Raw genomic sequence first — 12,207 nt, 5'->3', positions numbered from 1 at the left:
GGAACGGGGTGATCTGCTGTAAGACTCGGCAAAAAGAGATTGCACCTGTTTTCTTACACGCGAGACTGCGGATGATATGCTGCAGACAGGTTGTAGTGGCTAGAGCGTAACGTTCACTCTCCTGACATCACCGCTCGCCGCCCATGGCACACGCAGTCCAGTGTCTCAGAGTCGAGATGCGCACTCCAGCTCGGCAAATTGTGCGATCCAGACAGCCTGACGGCATAAAGGGACATGGAACGACGCCTTGCACGCGCTGGTCCACCGTTTCCCATGTAATCCCGAAGACAACTGCAAGTCCTGTCATCTCATTGGCGGCTACTATACGGGGCACACACCCTTGCGAGGGGATACTGGTCTCAGCTCTCACAAATCAAAGAATAACTACCGCTACTATTGACCGAGTAATACGGAGCCAGCAGGAATCCTCTCTACGACTACCTACAGCATGACAAAACGCATTCACTTTACCCTTGGTGTTTTGGGAGTTCTATATACTAGGACACAGACTGAAATCGCCGTGGGCCCGTGTACTATGAGAACCGAACCCATGCACCATGCAGCAGCAGCAATCGGTGGCTTACTCGTCTCGTTGGGCTGGGTCCTGGATACAAGCGGTCGCGTACCATGGCGCCTGTCATTGCCGGATTGGCCCTTTCAAGTTAGACTAGCCGTCGGCGGGAGCTCCTGCTGCCAAGCTCGCCACAGCTCAGAATAGTATTCATGTTTCATGGATGGGTTACAGTACTTCGGACACCTGATCATTCGCCAGAACTGCCACTGGACGGGCCGAAAGGTATTACTGGGTTAGGCGGTTTGTCATCACTCGCATACAAAGGGTCAGCAGCGAATAATCGATGCCAATTTGGGCTAACGAGGACGGGCAGCCGTGTTGAACCCCGGTTGCATCATGGTGCGGAGGGGCTGGGTGTGTCAGTGCTATGCCAGCATTTGCTTGATGCTGCTGCTGCCGTGCTAGATTCGTGCGGAGGCGATCGACAGTGACTTGCCTGAGCTGTCGCGGCTGTCGAGCTTTTTAGTTCCAATATCCGTTCGTTCAGGTCAGGCAGATCGCGGCCCCCAACAAATTGCGACTATCAGATTCTTACATACAACATACATCATACCACAAGCGGCAACCTACCTCAACCTAGCCGTGGACACTTTAGAGTTTCCTGCTGTCCCTGCCCGGCCGGTCGACGAGGAAAAGGAACAAGAGACATGGGCACCAATTACGAGTATGGGGTCGCATAGCGCGTCAAGCGGCCCTCATTTGCTGGCAGGTAGATGCCTGTCTCTCCCCGTCTTCTCTCGCTCTCCCTGGCTACGAGCAAACTAGGTCCAATCGACGCCGCGTCTGGCACGATTGGGCGCCAATTTTGGGGGAGGACGGACGGGAGAGAGTCATGATGCCGACGGTCGTGCGCATGTATAGCCATCAGTCGTAATAAGCGAGCAGAGTACGGAGTACAACTGCAACTGTCTGCAGGACCCATCGTTTGCGCTGGCTCGACGTGTGGCCCATTAACGTTGTGACCGACCACCGCCGCCGCCTGGGGCGTGGGTTTTGAGTGGACGAGCGACTATCCGGTCCAAGTCCAGTCTGGTCAAGCCCGGTCGTCTCGCGATGTTGTGTGTGGGTTACCTTCTCTCCGAGCAGCATATGCTTGCTCCGAGAATAAAAAAGAAAGTACCTTGAAACCCATCGAGAGAAGATTGACGAGAGCGAGTGGAAAGGGTTGCGGCAACCCCTGCTCTGTGGCTTCCACTCACACTTACCTGACTGCAACCTAGGTATGTACCTGCTAGGCGCAGCCGTGCAGGGGGTATGACCGACGAGATACAAGGACCCCTGTTTTCCTAGCTTGCCTGAGGTAAGTGGTACTTCGTGACCCTAGCAGCAATTAGCACTAGTTTAGTATCGACTGTCTAGTCGCGTCTCTGCCCATCCACCATCCCGTCGTGATCAAACGAATTGAGGTACCTTGTATCTTGCACACACGCAGGTTGTACTGTCATCCCTGCCGCCGCCAGTGGCCAGCCAGCACGACGAACCCCAGTCGGATGCCCCTCCAGCCAGTTCAGATTGCTCGAGGACGAGACACTTGCACTTGCGACACAAGTCCGTCCTAATTAGCAGCACCTCCTCGTCCGTCGCTGTTAAGAGCGAAGCGCCAGATAGCCAGATACTGGGGCAATACCGTCCAGGGTGTGGGTTTCTTAGCTTAGGCGATCAATGTTGCGTTGCGTCTCTCCTCGTCTCTCTCTGGCTGGTTGCGCTGCATGCTGTCGAAAGTCAAGCAAAAGGACTTAGCAAAGATTACAAAAACAGTCGCAGTACCCGCCGCCGAGGCACACAGTTCGCCCTCCCGAGTCGCATTTTATTGCTTTGCCTTTTTGCTGCTTTGCTTTTGCATTGCGTTGACGCTCGTATCGTTGTGTGTTAGTTATTTTGGTTGACGAGAAACCCGAGCGAACTATTACCTACCTTACTTTACTTGCATACACTGACTGGGCTGACTTGCCGCAACGACGTGAGAACTACTCCCACCTTTTCTCCGCGGCTCCGTCTCCTTACATCAGGATCCTAGACCGCAACAACAACAACTTCCTGGGAACCCGGATCCTGCTTCCCACTCGCTCGCTCACCTCGACTTACTCTTTGCTGGGCTGAGAGGCATAATATGAACAAACTATAGCACGACTCTTGAACTACTTCTCCGGGTGTCGTCTTTTTTTCGTCAATCTATCTTATCTCTTGCATCTCGGACGACAAAAACCTGAAACGCAGAGTTACAGCTCTCACAGGCGCAGCATAATCGCGCGGTAATCGCCCAAGCGCCCAAATTTCACAACTTAACTCGCAACTTACAGAAATTGGAGGCATCTCTCTTGAAGAGCACAACTCGCCGGCCAGGAAGGAAAGGGGATTCAGAAAGGACGGCAAAAAGGTTGGGGAAGGGTTGTGGACCGACCCTCGCGTTAAAAAGCATCCTCTGGGATTCCTCAATCTTTTTTCTCTCTGTCTCTCCCTCTTATATTGGCCCCAGCGTTGCCAGCAACCCCAAGGATCACCTCGGAGTAGCCAAGGTAGGAGAATCATCGGGTACACCTTGTGCGCCATCCGGCTCAGCTTTGCCCGCCAGTCTTACGCAGACGCAGACAGTTCCTCGCTCACACTTGCGAAGTGAAAAAAAGTCCCCGCAACTGGAAGGCGCGCTACCGACGGTCAGAATTTCGAAGTTCAGTCCTGAACCTTTCAGCCGCAACTGCCTTCTGCGGTGATTTCTGGCCACTCCCTCACCGCGGTCTGCCCCATTTCCGCCTGCAGACTAGGTTTTCGAGTTTCGTCTCGGCTCGGCTCTCCACTCAATCTACGGCTGTTTGGTGAACTGGGTTGCCTCTTTGGGGGCCAATTGACTGCTGTGTGCGAAACCTCGTATTTCAACCGGGTTGTCGTATCGTTCGGAGCAACTGTTGGCAGCATTGGCAGCTGAAACCGACGGTGTTGGACCAGGACTGCCAGTGCAACCAGTAGCTGCAAACGTGCGCAACCGTTGCAGCTCTGGACTCTAGTTTTGCCCGTCGAGGATATTACCAAGGCATTCTCTAGTGATTCACAAACCACGAGTTTCGTTGCGGGTATTGCAGATTCCTGCTCCATGAACAATGGCGTCTTTTACAGCACTCAACGGAGGTGACCAGAAACCGGTGGAACGCGGCGGCGGCAGCCCCACGAACAAGAGGCCCGACTCGGAGGAGCGACCCGAGGCTGTCGAGTCAGGTCCTGTGCCGAGACCATCATCTCGTGATATTTCCTCAAACCCGCGAGACCAATGGTCAAGCGCTGGCCCAGAACGGTCATCATACGCATACCCTGACGTGGAAGGATCGCACAAGCGAAAACGATCCAACTCTCTTGAACTCCGCAGAGAGGCCCCGAGTGCTCCGGAAGAACGAACAACTGCGCCGCCGTCGCACCCAGAACCGCGGGATGTTTACGGTACTTCTCAACACCATGAGCGTGACTACCGCACTTACGGAGACGAGAACCGAGCTGAGCGCAGCGACCCATGGTACTCACACCATAACCGGGATGAACGATCTGCGTATGAGACGCAAAACTCGGCAGGGTCTTTGGCGTCACAATCGGAAGGACAGGGTGAAGATTCGCTCCGCCGATCCCAGATGGACTCACAGGGCTACTCACCAACAAGTCCCGACGATGAGTCTAGCTACTATGGCGGTTCGTACACGCCGGAGCACCGGAGGGATGGTACGGTGATCCAGTCCGATCCCAAGAAACGGAAGCGGAATTTCAGCAACCGGACGAAAACGGGTTGTCTGACTTGCCGCAAGAGGAAGAAGAAGTGTGATGAGAGCAAGCCTGAATGTAAGTGGCCCCCCAAACGATTTGAAACTGGCCCGAAGCTCATTGCGATTCCAAAGGCAACAACTGTCTGAGAGGAGGTTTCATCTGCCAAGGCTATGCGAACCAACGCGGATATCAAAAGATGGAAAACAAACCCCCGGCCGTCCCGCTTGAGTCGAAGGACCCCAGCTACGTACCTCCGGGCGCATACGGAATGCCGCAGCAAGCACCCTACCCCAGTCAATCGGCGACTTTGGCAGTGCCGCCGCCTAAGAGGGAACCGCCCCCGCCATACCGGGGACATTCGTTGCGGATAGACCCGCCTCAAGGCCGTCCGGTACTGACTGACGATGAACGCACTGCATCCACAATTCCCACTGCATCCGTTGCTAGCCCGGACAACAAGCTTTCCAGCTTACCCTCGGCCTATACCTCACAACAAGGCAACCCGTTCCCGACTCCTATTAGTGCGATAAGCTCGGCGGCAAACTTTGAGTCTCGGGTGTTGTCTAAGGAATACCACCAGAGGATACCGCCTCTACACGATGCCAGCCGCACCGAACCCGAAACTCCTCAATCTAGCATTCCCAACACGACGCTTCCCCAGATCAACCTGCTTAATGCCCCCACGCGGACTAGTAGCCCAGGCTCGCATCACCAGCAACCACCACCACCTCCTCCTCCTCCCGCCAGCACGACGAGCGCACAGGTCGCTGCTCAACTCGCCCTGTCGCACAGCCACTTCCCGCCGCCTCCCCGCCAAGCTACTCAAAAGGAGTTGATGCTCAGGAACGAATGGTACCAACCTTTTAACAAAGAACTGGTCCTGGAACGGGAGAGATGCAGTGCCGCCTGCTGGAGGTTTAACAACTCGACGAACCCTAACAACGGGGTTTCGGGCAACGAGCGGTCAAGATTGTTTCGCGAGATCTTGATGCCCAAGGAACCCATCAACCTGTCACCTTCCCAACAGTCTCCGGTCGTTAACGTGGGCCGAGTCGGCAACGATGTCGTGATTGAAGCGCCCTTCACCTGCGACTACGGCTACAATATCTCCATCGGGCAGAACGTCTTCATCGGACGCAACTGCACCATCATCGATCCCTGCTCCGTCAAGATTGGCAACAACACCTACATAGGACCCAACGTCAGCCTCTTCGCCGCCACTCTCGATACGAACCCGGCCAAGCGGATGGGGAGCAAGAGCCTGCAGAAGGGAGAGGCCATCACGATCGAAGAGGATGTGTGGATCGGTGGCAACGTGATTGTCCTGCCCGGTCTCAAGATCGGCAAAGGCTCCACGATAGGCGCCGGTTCCGTCGTTACCAGGGTACGTCATTAAGCATCTCTTCTTCGATCTACATAATCTACTAACACTTTGTTCTCTTTAGGATGTGCCGAACTTCACAATTGTCACTGGCAATCCAGCACACGTTTTGCGCGGCATTCAACCCTAACCAACATACGGGGACCACGGCTAAACTGCGCATACATTCTCTAATGTTGACGTCTGTCCGATATCTTCCGCATCGACTTTCTTCAGATTCGTTATGATACCCAATTCGTTACTGTTTTGTACAGATACTTTGAACGCTTCTTTTTTTTATCCCCTTGTCACGACACCCACCCTTTTCTTTTCCTAGCCTCGGCTCATGCGGTCATGAGCTTACGCGGAGAAGAACAACTTTCGAATATCAGTAGCATTGCAATTCATACATGGCATGAGCGTCTCTAACGACTTTTTGGGATTATTGTCGGGAAACTTTTTTTTTCTTTTCTTTTTTTCCTTCCAGGCTTTTCTATCATTCTTCTTCTATCATACCATGGCTGGAAGGGAAATATTAGAGAGCGTCATCAGGTCAATGTCGTTACGAATCAGGAGAAGAAGACAGAAAGAGAGGGTTATATACATGGAAGGGAAAGGAACAACATCACATGGCTACAGGAGGAAACAGGGGTTTTCCTAAATGGGGAGATGGGAAAGCGGCTGGGGGGGCAGGGAGGGCCGGGCCTCACACATTTATACATACAAGCCAGGAAGGGGAGAGGAGTGGAATTACTTTACATACATACAACAACACACATACGGGCGAGGGGAGTGAGAAAGAGAATACTGAGAAGTATAAACAACTCTGATGAGGATGTCGGAAGGAAGAGAGTGAGAGAGACAGGGGCAAGCAGCGGAAAAGCTCTGGGAGCTACCTACCTAATCAAACCATACCTGATCTGATGATGGGTGGCAATGGAAGGGGGGCAAAGAGAAAGCCATGGAGAGGGAGAAACAGAAAGCGCGTGCGATGGGAGTCCACGTACGATTATGTCTATCTATATCCATCACATCAGCACCTGTTCTTGCTGGGCGGGAATTCCACGTTAATGACACAATTGCTTCGCAACTACTACATCCGTACTCTTCTCTGTTTGCTGGTCCGGTCTTGTGTGGTCGGCTTCCTTCTATCTTGCAAGCTTTGTGCTTGTTTCGTCCAAGTCAGAAGTCCTGGAAGGATGGGTAACTCGGGGAAGTGAAGAGAAGAAGACAAGATCAGTGAATTTAAGTCTTAGTCCTACAACGGATCACAACACCATCACCTCTTTTGAATTATCGCCTGTTCACGCTTGTAATCACTGCCGTCTTCCTAGAAGAAGAGGAGATAAAGGAAGTCGCCCAGGACAGCTTCTGTCCATGTCCCCTTTCTATTCTTCTCTCCGCCCAGAATCTCCAATAAACGGCCGGGGGAACGGATCTAAGGATTATCTTAATCCAAAATGGACCGTATATGGTAATGATATCTGGGTATTTTCTAGCAAGTCACGTCAGCTTTTAGAAGCATGTAGCAGTGGTGTGCTAGTGTGCCGACGGGGTGGTAAAGTATGCTTCTTATATAGGCAGCTAAGGTGGTATATACAAATAAAGATTAAGATGGCGAGAAAATTAGTTGAGCCGACACCTGGGATACTACGATGTCTGCTGCTGCTGTGATGCCTGTGGAGGAGGCGAAGGTTCCGGTTGTCGTTGTGGCGCCTCAGGCCTCGAAGCCGCAGCAGTAGCAGGCGTGTGTCCACTGTCCCCCTCCATCTCAAACGCTTGCACCGGCGGTGGCGGCGAGGACCACCCCGTCGGCGCACCATAGTCGCTCATGGAATGCGTCCGGTAGCTATGAGCGCCAGGCGACAACTCGGACGGCGTCGTCGGCCCACTCATCGTGCCACCCGCTTCAGGCTTGAGGTACCCCGCGTACTGCGTCACCGGCTGCATGGCGCTGTAGTCGCCGCTGAAGAGCTCGTGCCGTTCTCCCACCTGGCCATCTCCCGACATCTCCTGGGGACCGAGGTAGACGTTGGTGGGCTTGAGGTTGTTGTCCGAGTCGCTCCCGCTGTTCCCTGCTCCCCCGGGCCGTGGCCCCCATTGCCTGCCAGTGGCCCATGTGCATTGATCATCGCGTCGCGTTGAGCTCTCCGCCGCATCCAGAGGATGAACCATCCGAGTCCCACCAGGGCGAGGACACCGGCTGTGCTCCCCACAATGACTCCTATTAAGCCGCCCAGACCCAAGCCCCCGAAGGCGGCCGAGCCGCCCCTCACTGCGTTGACGTTGTCCTCCGTTGCAATTTCGGTTTCTGACCCAGGTTTGCCCTTTCCCGAACCGCGTACCCCGCCCGTGGGCTTGATCGGGTCGCCGTTGGGGTCGACGCGGGTCACCGAAGGCAACCCCGAGATCGTGGGCGGGGGCAGATTTTCATCGACCAACCATGACGAATAGTCGTCTCGGGTCGGACAAGCGGGCGCGGAGGAAGCCGGCTTGTAACTGGTTTTCGCCGTGCTCTCGGGCTGGACCGAGCTGAGGATGGATTGCAGACGAGTGTAAGCAGGTAACAACTCGGGTTCGCCGACGAAATCGGCATCGTTGTACTCCACCAGTCCCCAGTCGACCGTATCATTGGTCCAGTCGTATACCATGGCTCCTGAGAAGACATCGGAGTAATTTGTGCTGAGGAACGTCTGGACTTCGCTAAAGTTGCGGTTCTCTCCCTCTTCGGTGCAGACCACTTCGGATATGATGATGGGTATTTCCGACTCGGCGAACTGGTCGAAGACGTATGAGGTATAGTCGCCGCACGCACTAAGTAGATTGATCCCGAACAGGTCAATGGACTCAGTATTCCCGCTACAGGTGAGATAGTCCGTTGTCGTGTTCTTCATATAATGATTAAATTCCCCGTCGTAACCCGTGTCCTGGTCGGAGTATGCTATTGGAATGCGGCGGTAGCCACGACCATCAAGAAACGCTTTTATGTCGCTCACCGCGGCCTTGACGAAGGGTGCCGCCCTTCCGTACTGAGCTGTTCATCTGTTAATATCATGTCTTACTCAAGCATCCAGCGGCCAAACTAACAATATGAGATGCGGTCGGCACCGACAGCGAAAGCAAGGACGTTGTCGTATCTGTTGCCCAACAGTCAGCCTTGTTCGCCCTAGATGCGCTTCAAATCTGCTGGGCAATCTTACCTGGCGAACGCATCGATCTTAGACGTCCAGTCATAGTACATGACTGTGTCCCACACAGGTGTTTCCTGTAAAATCGTTTAGCAAGCGTTGTCGACTCCTTCGACTCGCGGTGGAAGACATACGGTATTAATCTGAGTCGAACCACTGTCTATGTCGATCCAGATGTAGATTCCCCGTTTGTCAAATGCTTCCATACAGCCATCGTGGGAGTACGAGGAGTCTACCTCATAGACACGAATGGTGTTCACTCCCATGTCCGCCATGAGCTCTGCGTCAATCTCACACTGCTTCGTATCACGAAGCCTGTCTCGCATTTCGGGGTCCGAGTCCAGATAGTAAGTGACCCCTGGCGAGGGCTGTTAGGCTCGAGTCCCTCAAGGAGCAGTCGAGGAGCGGCAGCGTCACGTACCTTTGACGAAGAACTGGTCGCCATTTGGTGTATAGAGCTTACTTCCCTTGATAGATATCGGCGGCAAGGTGGTGGCGACATAGGCGAACTGTGGCAGAAGAAGGCACGCCCAGTATGCGATGCCTCTCAACATGTTGGCGGCGAAAGAACTCTCTGCTGGGTCCACCGTGTCCGTCCTAGAAAAGGGCTGCCTGATCTGTAGCGGGGAAAGTATTTTCTTTCCTATCCTTTACGTCCTATACGGGACGTCTCATCGGGACTTGAGCTTCGGCGTATATAGCGTCACGCAACAAGGGGCGCGGGAACGAAAGATTTCAGTAAAAAGAAGAAAAGAACAAAAACCTGCGTGCAGAGCCCCGGTTCGAAAAGAGAGAGACCTGTTTCAACGACTAGGATATCCCTCCGGGCCTCAAAGAATTGGCATCGGCCCATATCTACTGTGCCGCAGGAGTGATTTGCACCGGTAACACGAACCGATATCCAACGCATCACAATCCAGGAGGCGGTGTCTGTCACTTTGACCCGAGTTAATTGGCCAAAAGCGCGCCTCCTTCATGGGGTTGCAAGGGCCCGTCAACAAGCTGGGCCGCACAGCTGCAGACTGGTAGTTTCGCCGGCCACCCTCAGTCAACGCTCGCTTCCGGGGCCTTCATCCCACAGCCTCAAACGGCCAAGAAGGGGCCTGCGTTCTTTTCTTGCTTCATTCTGGGCGAGTTGCGGCCTGAGGCTGTTCAGAGCCCCGAAATAGAGGGCATCACTTCGATCCAAGCGTTTCCACCACGCCGTCCCAAACTTGCCATGAGCAAGAGTGAGTAGGTAAGACAAGACGGTACTTCCTCCGGTACCCCTTACTTAGCACCGGGGCCGGGGCGCGGTCATATATGACAAGGGCACCCGCAAGGTAAAGAACCAACAACACACAGGCTGACGGCTTGGCGGCGTGAGACGGGAAATTGGTCACTAACGATACGACAAGCGAAGCCCAACAGCGAGATGAGCTCTTTAGAAAAAATATGCGTGGTCAATTTGGTGCAAGTGTCATTCAAATGTGCATATGTACGTCATGAAAAGGGTGGTTTCATGTAGGGTACTCTTCAGACAAGATTTATTAGATCTGTTTGCTACCGAAACATACGGGTGCCAGGTTGACGGGTGGCACGTTGCACCCGGGCCGTTCAGTCAGTTGGTAACCTAGGTCGTCAATAGTAAGGAAAGTTGGAATAAACAAGTGGATTCATCGTTTACACTGGAGCAGTGCTGCTAACGCGCGTACTTCGGTACGTTCTGATGCCCACGCCAAGACCAAGTGACACCATAAGGCAAGACAGTACCGAAAAGTCCGTCCGTCTTTGACAAAGCAGCATATCTAGGTACATTTATGCACATATTCTGGAATCTTGGTAACGGTGGCAAGGCCGTTGCTGGCCCACAGATGTTTTGATTGTTAGGGGCTGCTTAGACGATCTAAATAGCTGCTCTTACATCATCCATACTTAATCTACCAACGCAACAGACTGTCGGAGTTAACAGTAACGTCATAGAGTAACAGACTTTATACACAACCCACAAGTCCACAGAACGCATATCAGCTTTTCATGAGTATATTACAATTGCTATTAACATAAGCCGTAAACGGTCTTCCTGAGAGACGTCCTGATTGAACATGATAACTACAGCTCGTAGAATATCCAACACCACCAACATCTCCTCAACCCTTCCCAGAATCTCCCAACAAGTCTCATCGACCATTTCCTCATATACTCATAACAGCCGCCCTTTTTCCACCTCCCCCTCTCTCAACATGAAGATCGCCATCACGGGCGCCCGCGGCACCGTCGGCCGCGAAGTCGTGAAGCTGTGCGCCAAGGAGGGCCACGCCACGGTGCAAATCAACCGCACGCCCCAAGACCACGACGGCGAGACGCCCAGCACAGAGATGCGGACAGCGGACGCGGCGTCCGACTACGACGCCACGGTCGCCGCCTTCCGGGGCTGCGACGCCGTGATCCACCTGGCGGCGATCCCGGACCCCAAGGGCAAGCCCGACAGCCACGTGCACAACAACAACGTGAACGCGGCCTTCAACGGGCTGCGGGCGGCGGCCGAAAACAAGATTCAACGCTTCTGCTACGCGAGCAGCGTCAACGCCATCGGGCTGGCCTACTCGAACCAGCCCCTGCGGTTCCCCTACTTCCCCATCGACGAGGAGGCCTACCCGGTGCGCCCCACCGACGCCTACGCCCTGGCCAAGACCGAGGCCGAGACGGCCTGCCGGGCCTTCCCGGACTGGTTCCCGGGCATGAAGGTGGCCTGCCTGCGGATCCACGAGGTGGCGCCCCGGCAGGACGTGCTGCAGGAGCACGACGAGGACTGGGTCGCCGCGGGGGTCAAGCAGCTGTGGGGCTGGGTGAGTCCCGTGGCGACGGCTCGCGCCTGCCTACTGTCCGTGACCAAGGCCGACGACTACGAGGGCTGTCAGATCTTCAACATCGTCGCGCCCGACACGACCCAAGGGGACACGCCCTCGGCCGACCTGGCCAAGAAGTACTACCCGGATGCCGAGATCCGTGCCGACATGAGCACCAATCGCGCCTTCTGGACGACGGACAAGGCCCAGAAGCTTCTAGGCTGGGTGCATCATGAGAAGGAATAAATCTTCCTAATTGAACGAGATCATGTAGTAATGCTTCGCTAAGATATGAACAAATATCCAAAATAATGACCACCAACACGGCAGACCATATTGCCATAGCCAAAACTCAAGACAACTTGGAAAAGGACGACGAAGCATGCGTGTTGCAGATATCCATGATGCATTGGAGTGAGTCTGTTGGTATTTCATTTCAAACCGTGAATCATGCCGCCCCCTCAGTTGGGGTCTTGCTGGCATATAATACCACCGTCGCTTCCTAATCTATAA

General features: G+C 54.1%; 3 protein-coding genes across 3 annotated transcripts; 2 read left to right on the top strand and 1 right to left on the bottom strand.

Moving 5' to 3' along the window:
* Positions 1-3,669: 3,669 nt before the first annotated feature.
* On the top strand, positions 3,670-5,829 carry PG985_010884 (uncharacterized protein; the record flags this gene model as incomplete). The annotated part of the gene is made up of 3 exons (XM_066830651.1): positions 3,670-4,393; positions 4,450-5,702; positions 5,764-5,829. 3 exons carry the CDS (start codon positions 3,670-3,672, stop codon positions 5,827-5,829), a joined length of 2,043 nt encoding a protein of 680 aa, XP_066681333.1.
* A 1,499-nt stretch (positions 5,830-7,328) lies between these two features.
* Positions 7,329-9,420, bottom strand: PG985_010883 (uncharacterized protein; the record flags this gene model as incomplete). Its single annotated transcript, XM_066830650.1, has 6 exons — positions 7,329-7,782; positions 7,851-8,712; positions 8,766-8,815; positions 8,879-8,943; positions 9,001-9,224; positions 9,288-9,420. 6 exons carry the CDS (start codon positions 9,418-9,420, stop codon positions 7,329-7,331), a joined length of 1,788 nt encoding a protein of 595 aa, XP_066681332.1.
* A 1,668-nt stretch (positions 9,421-11,088) lies between these two features.
* On the top strand, positions 11,089-11,940 carry PG985_010882 (UDP-galactose 4-epimerase; the record flags this gene model as incomplete). Its single annotated transcript, XM_066830649.1, has 1 exon — positions 11,089-11,940. One exon carries the CDS (start codon positions 11,089-11,091, stop codon positions 11,938-11,940), a length of 852 nt encoding a protein of 283 aa, XP_066681331.1.
* Between the last annotated feature and the right edge of the window lie 267 nt (positions 11,941-12,207).

The sequence above is a fragment of the Apiospora marii genome (assembly GCF_038362585.1).
Source record: "Apiospora marii strain CBS 49790 chromosome Unknown utg000007l_segment0_segment0, whole genome shotgun sequence".
NCBI classification, from domain to species: domain Eukaryota; kingdom Fungi; phylum Ascomycota; class Sordariomycetes; order Amphisphaeriales; family Apiosporaceae; genus Apiospora; species Apiospora marii.
Note: the sequence above shows the minus strand (reverse complement) of the source record. Positions and strands in the feature narration are given on the sequence as shown.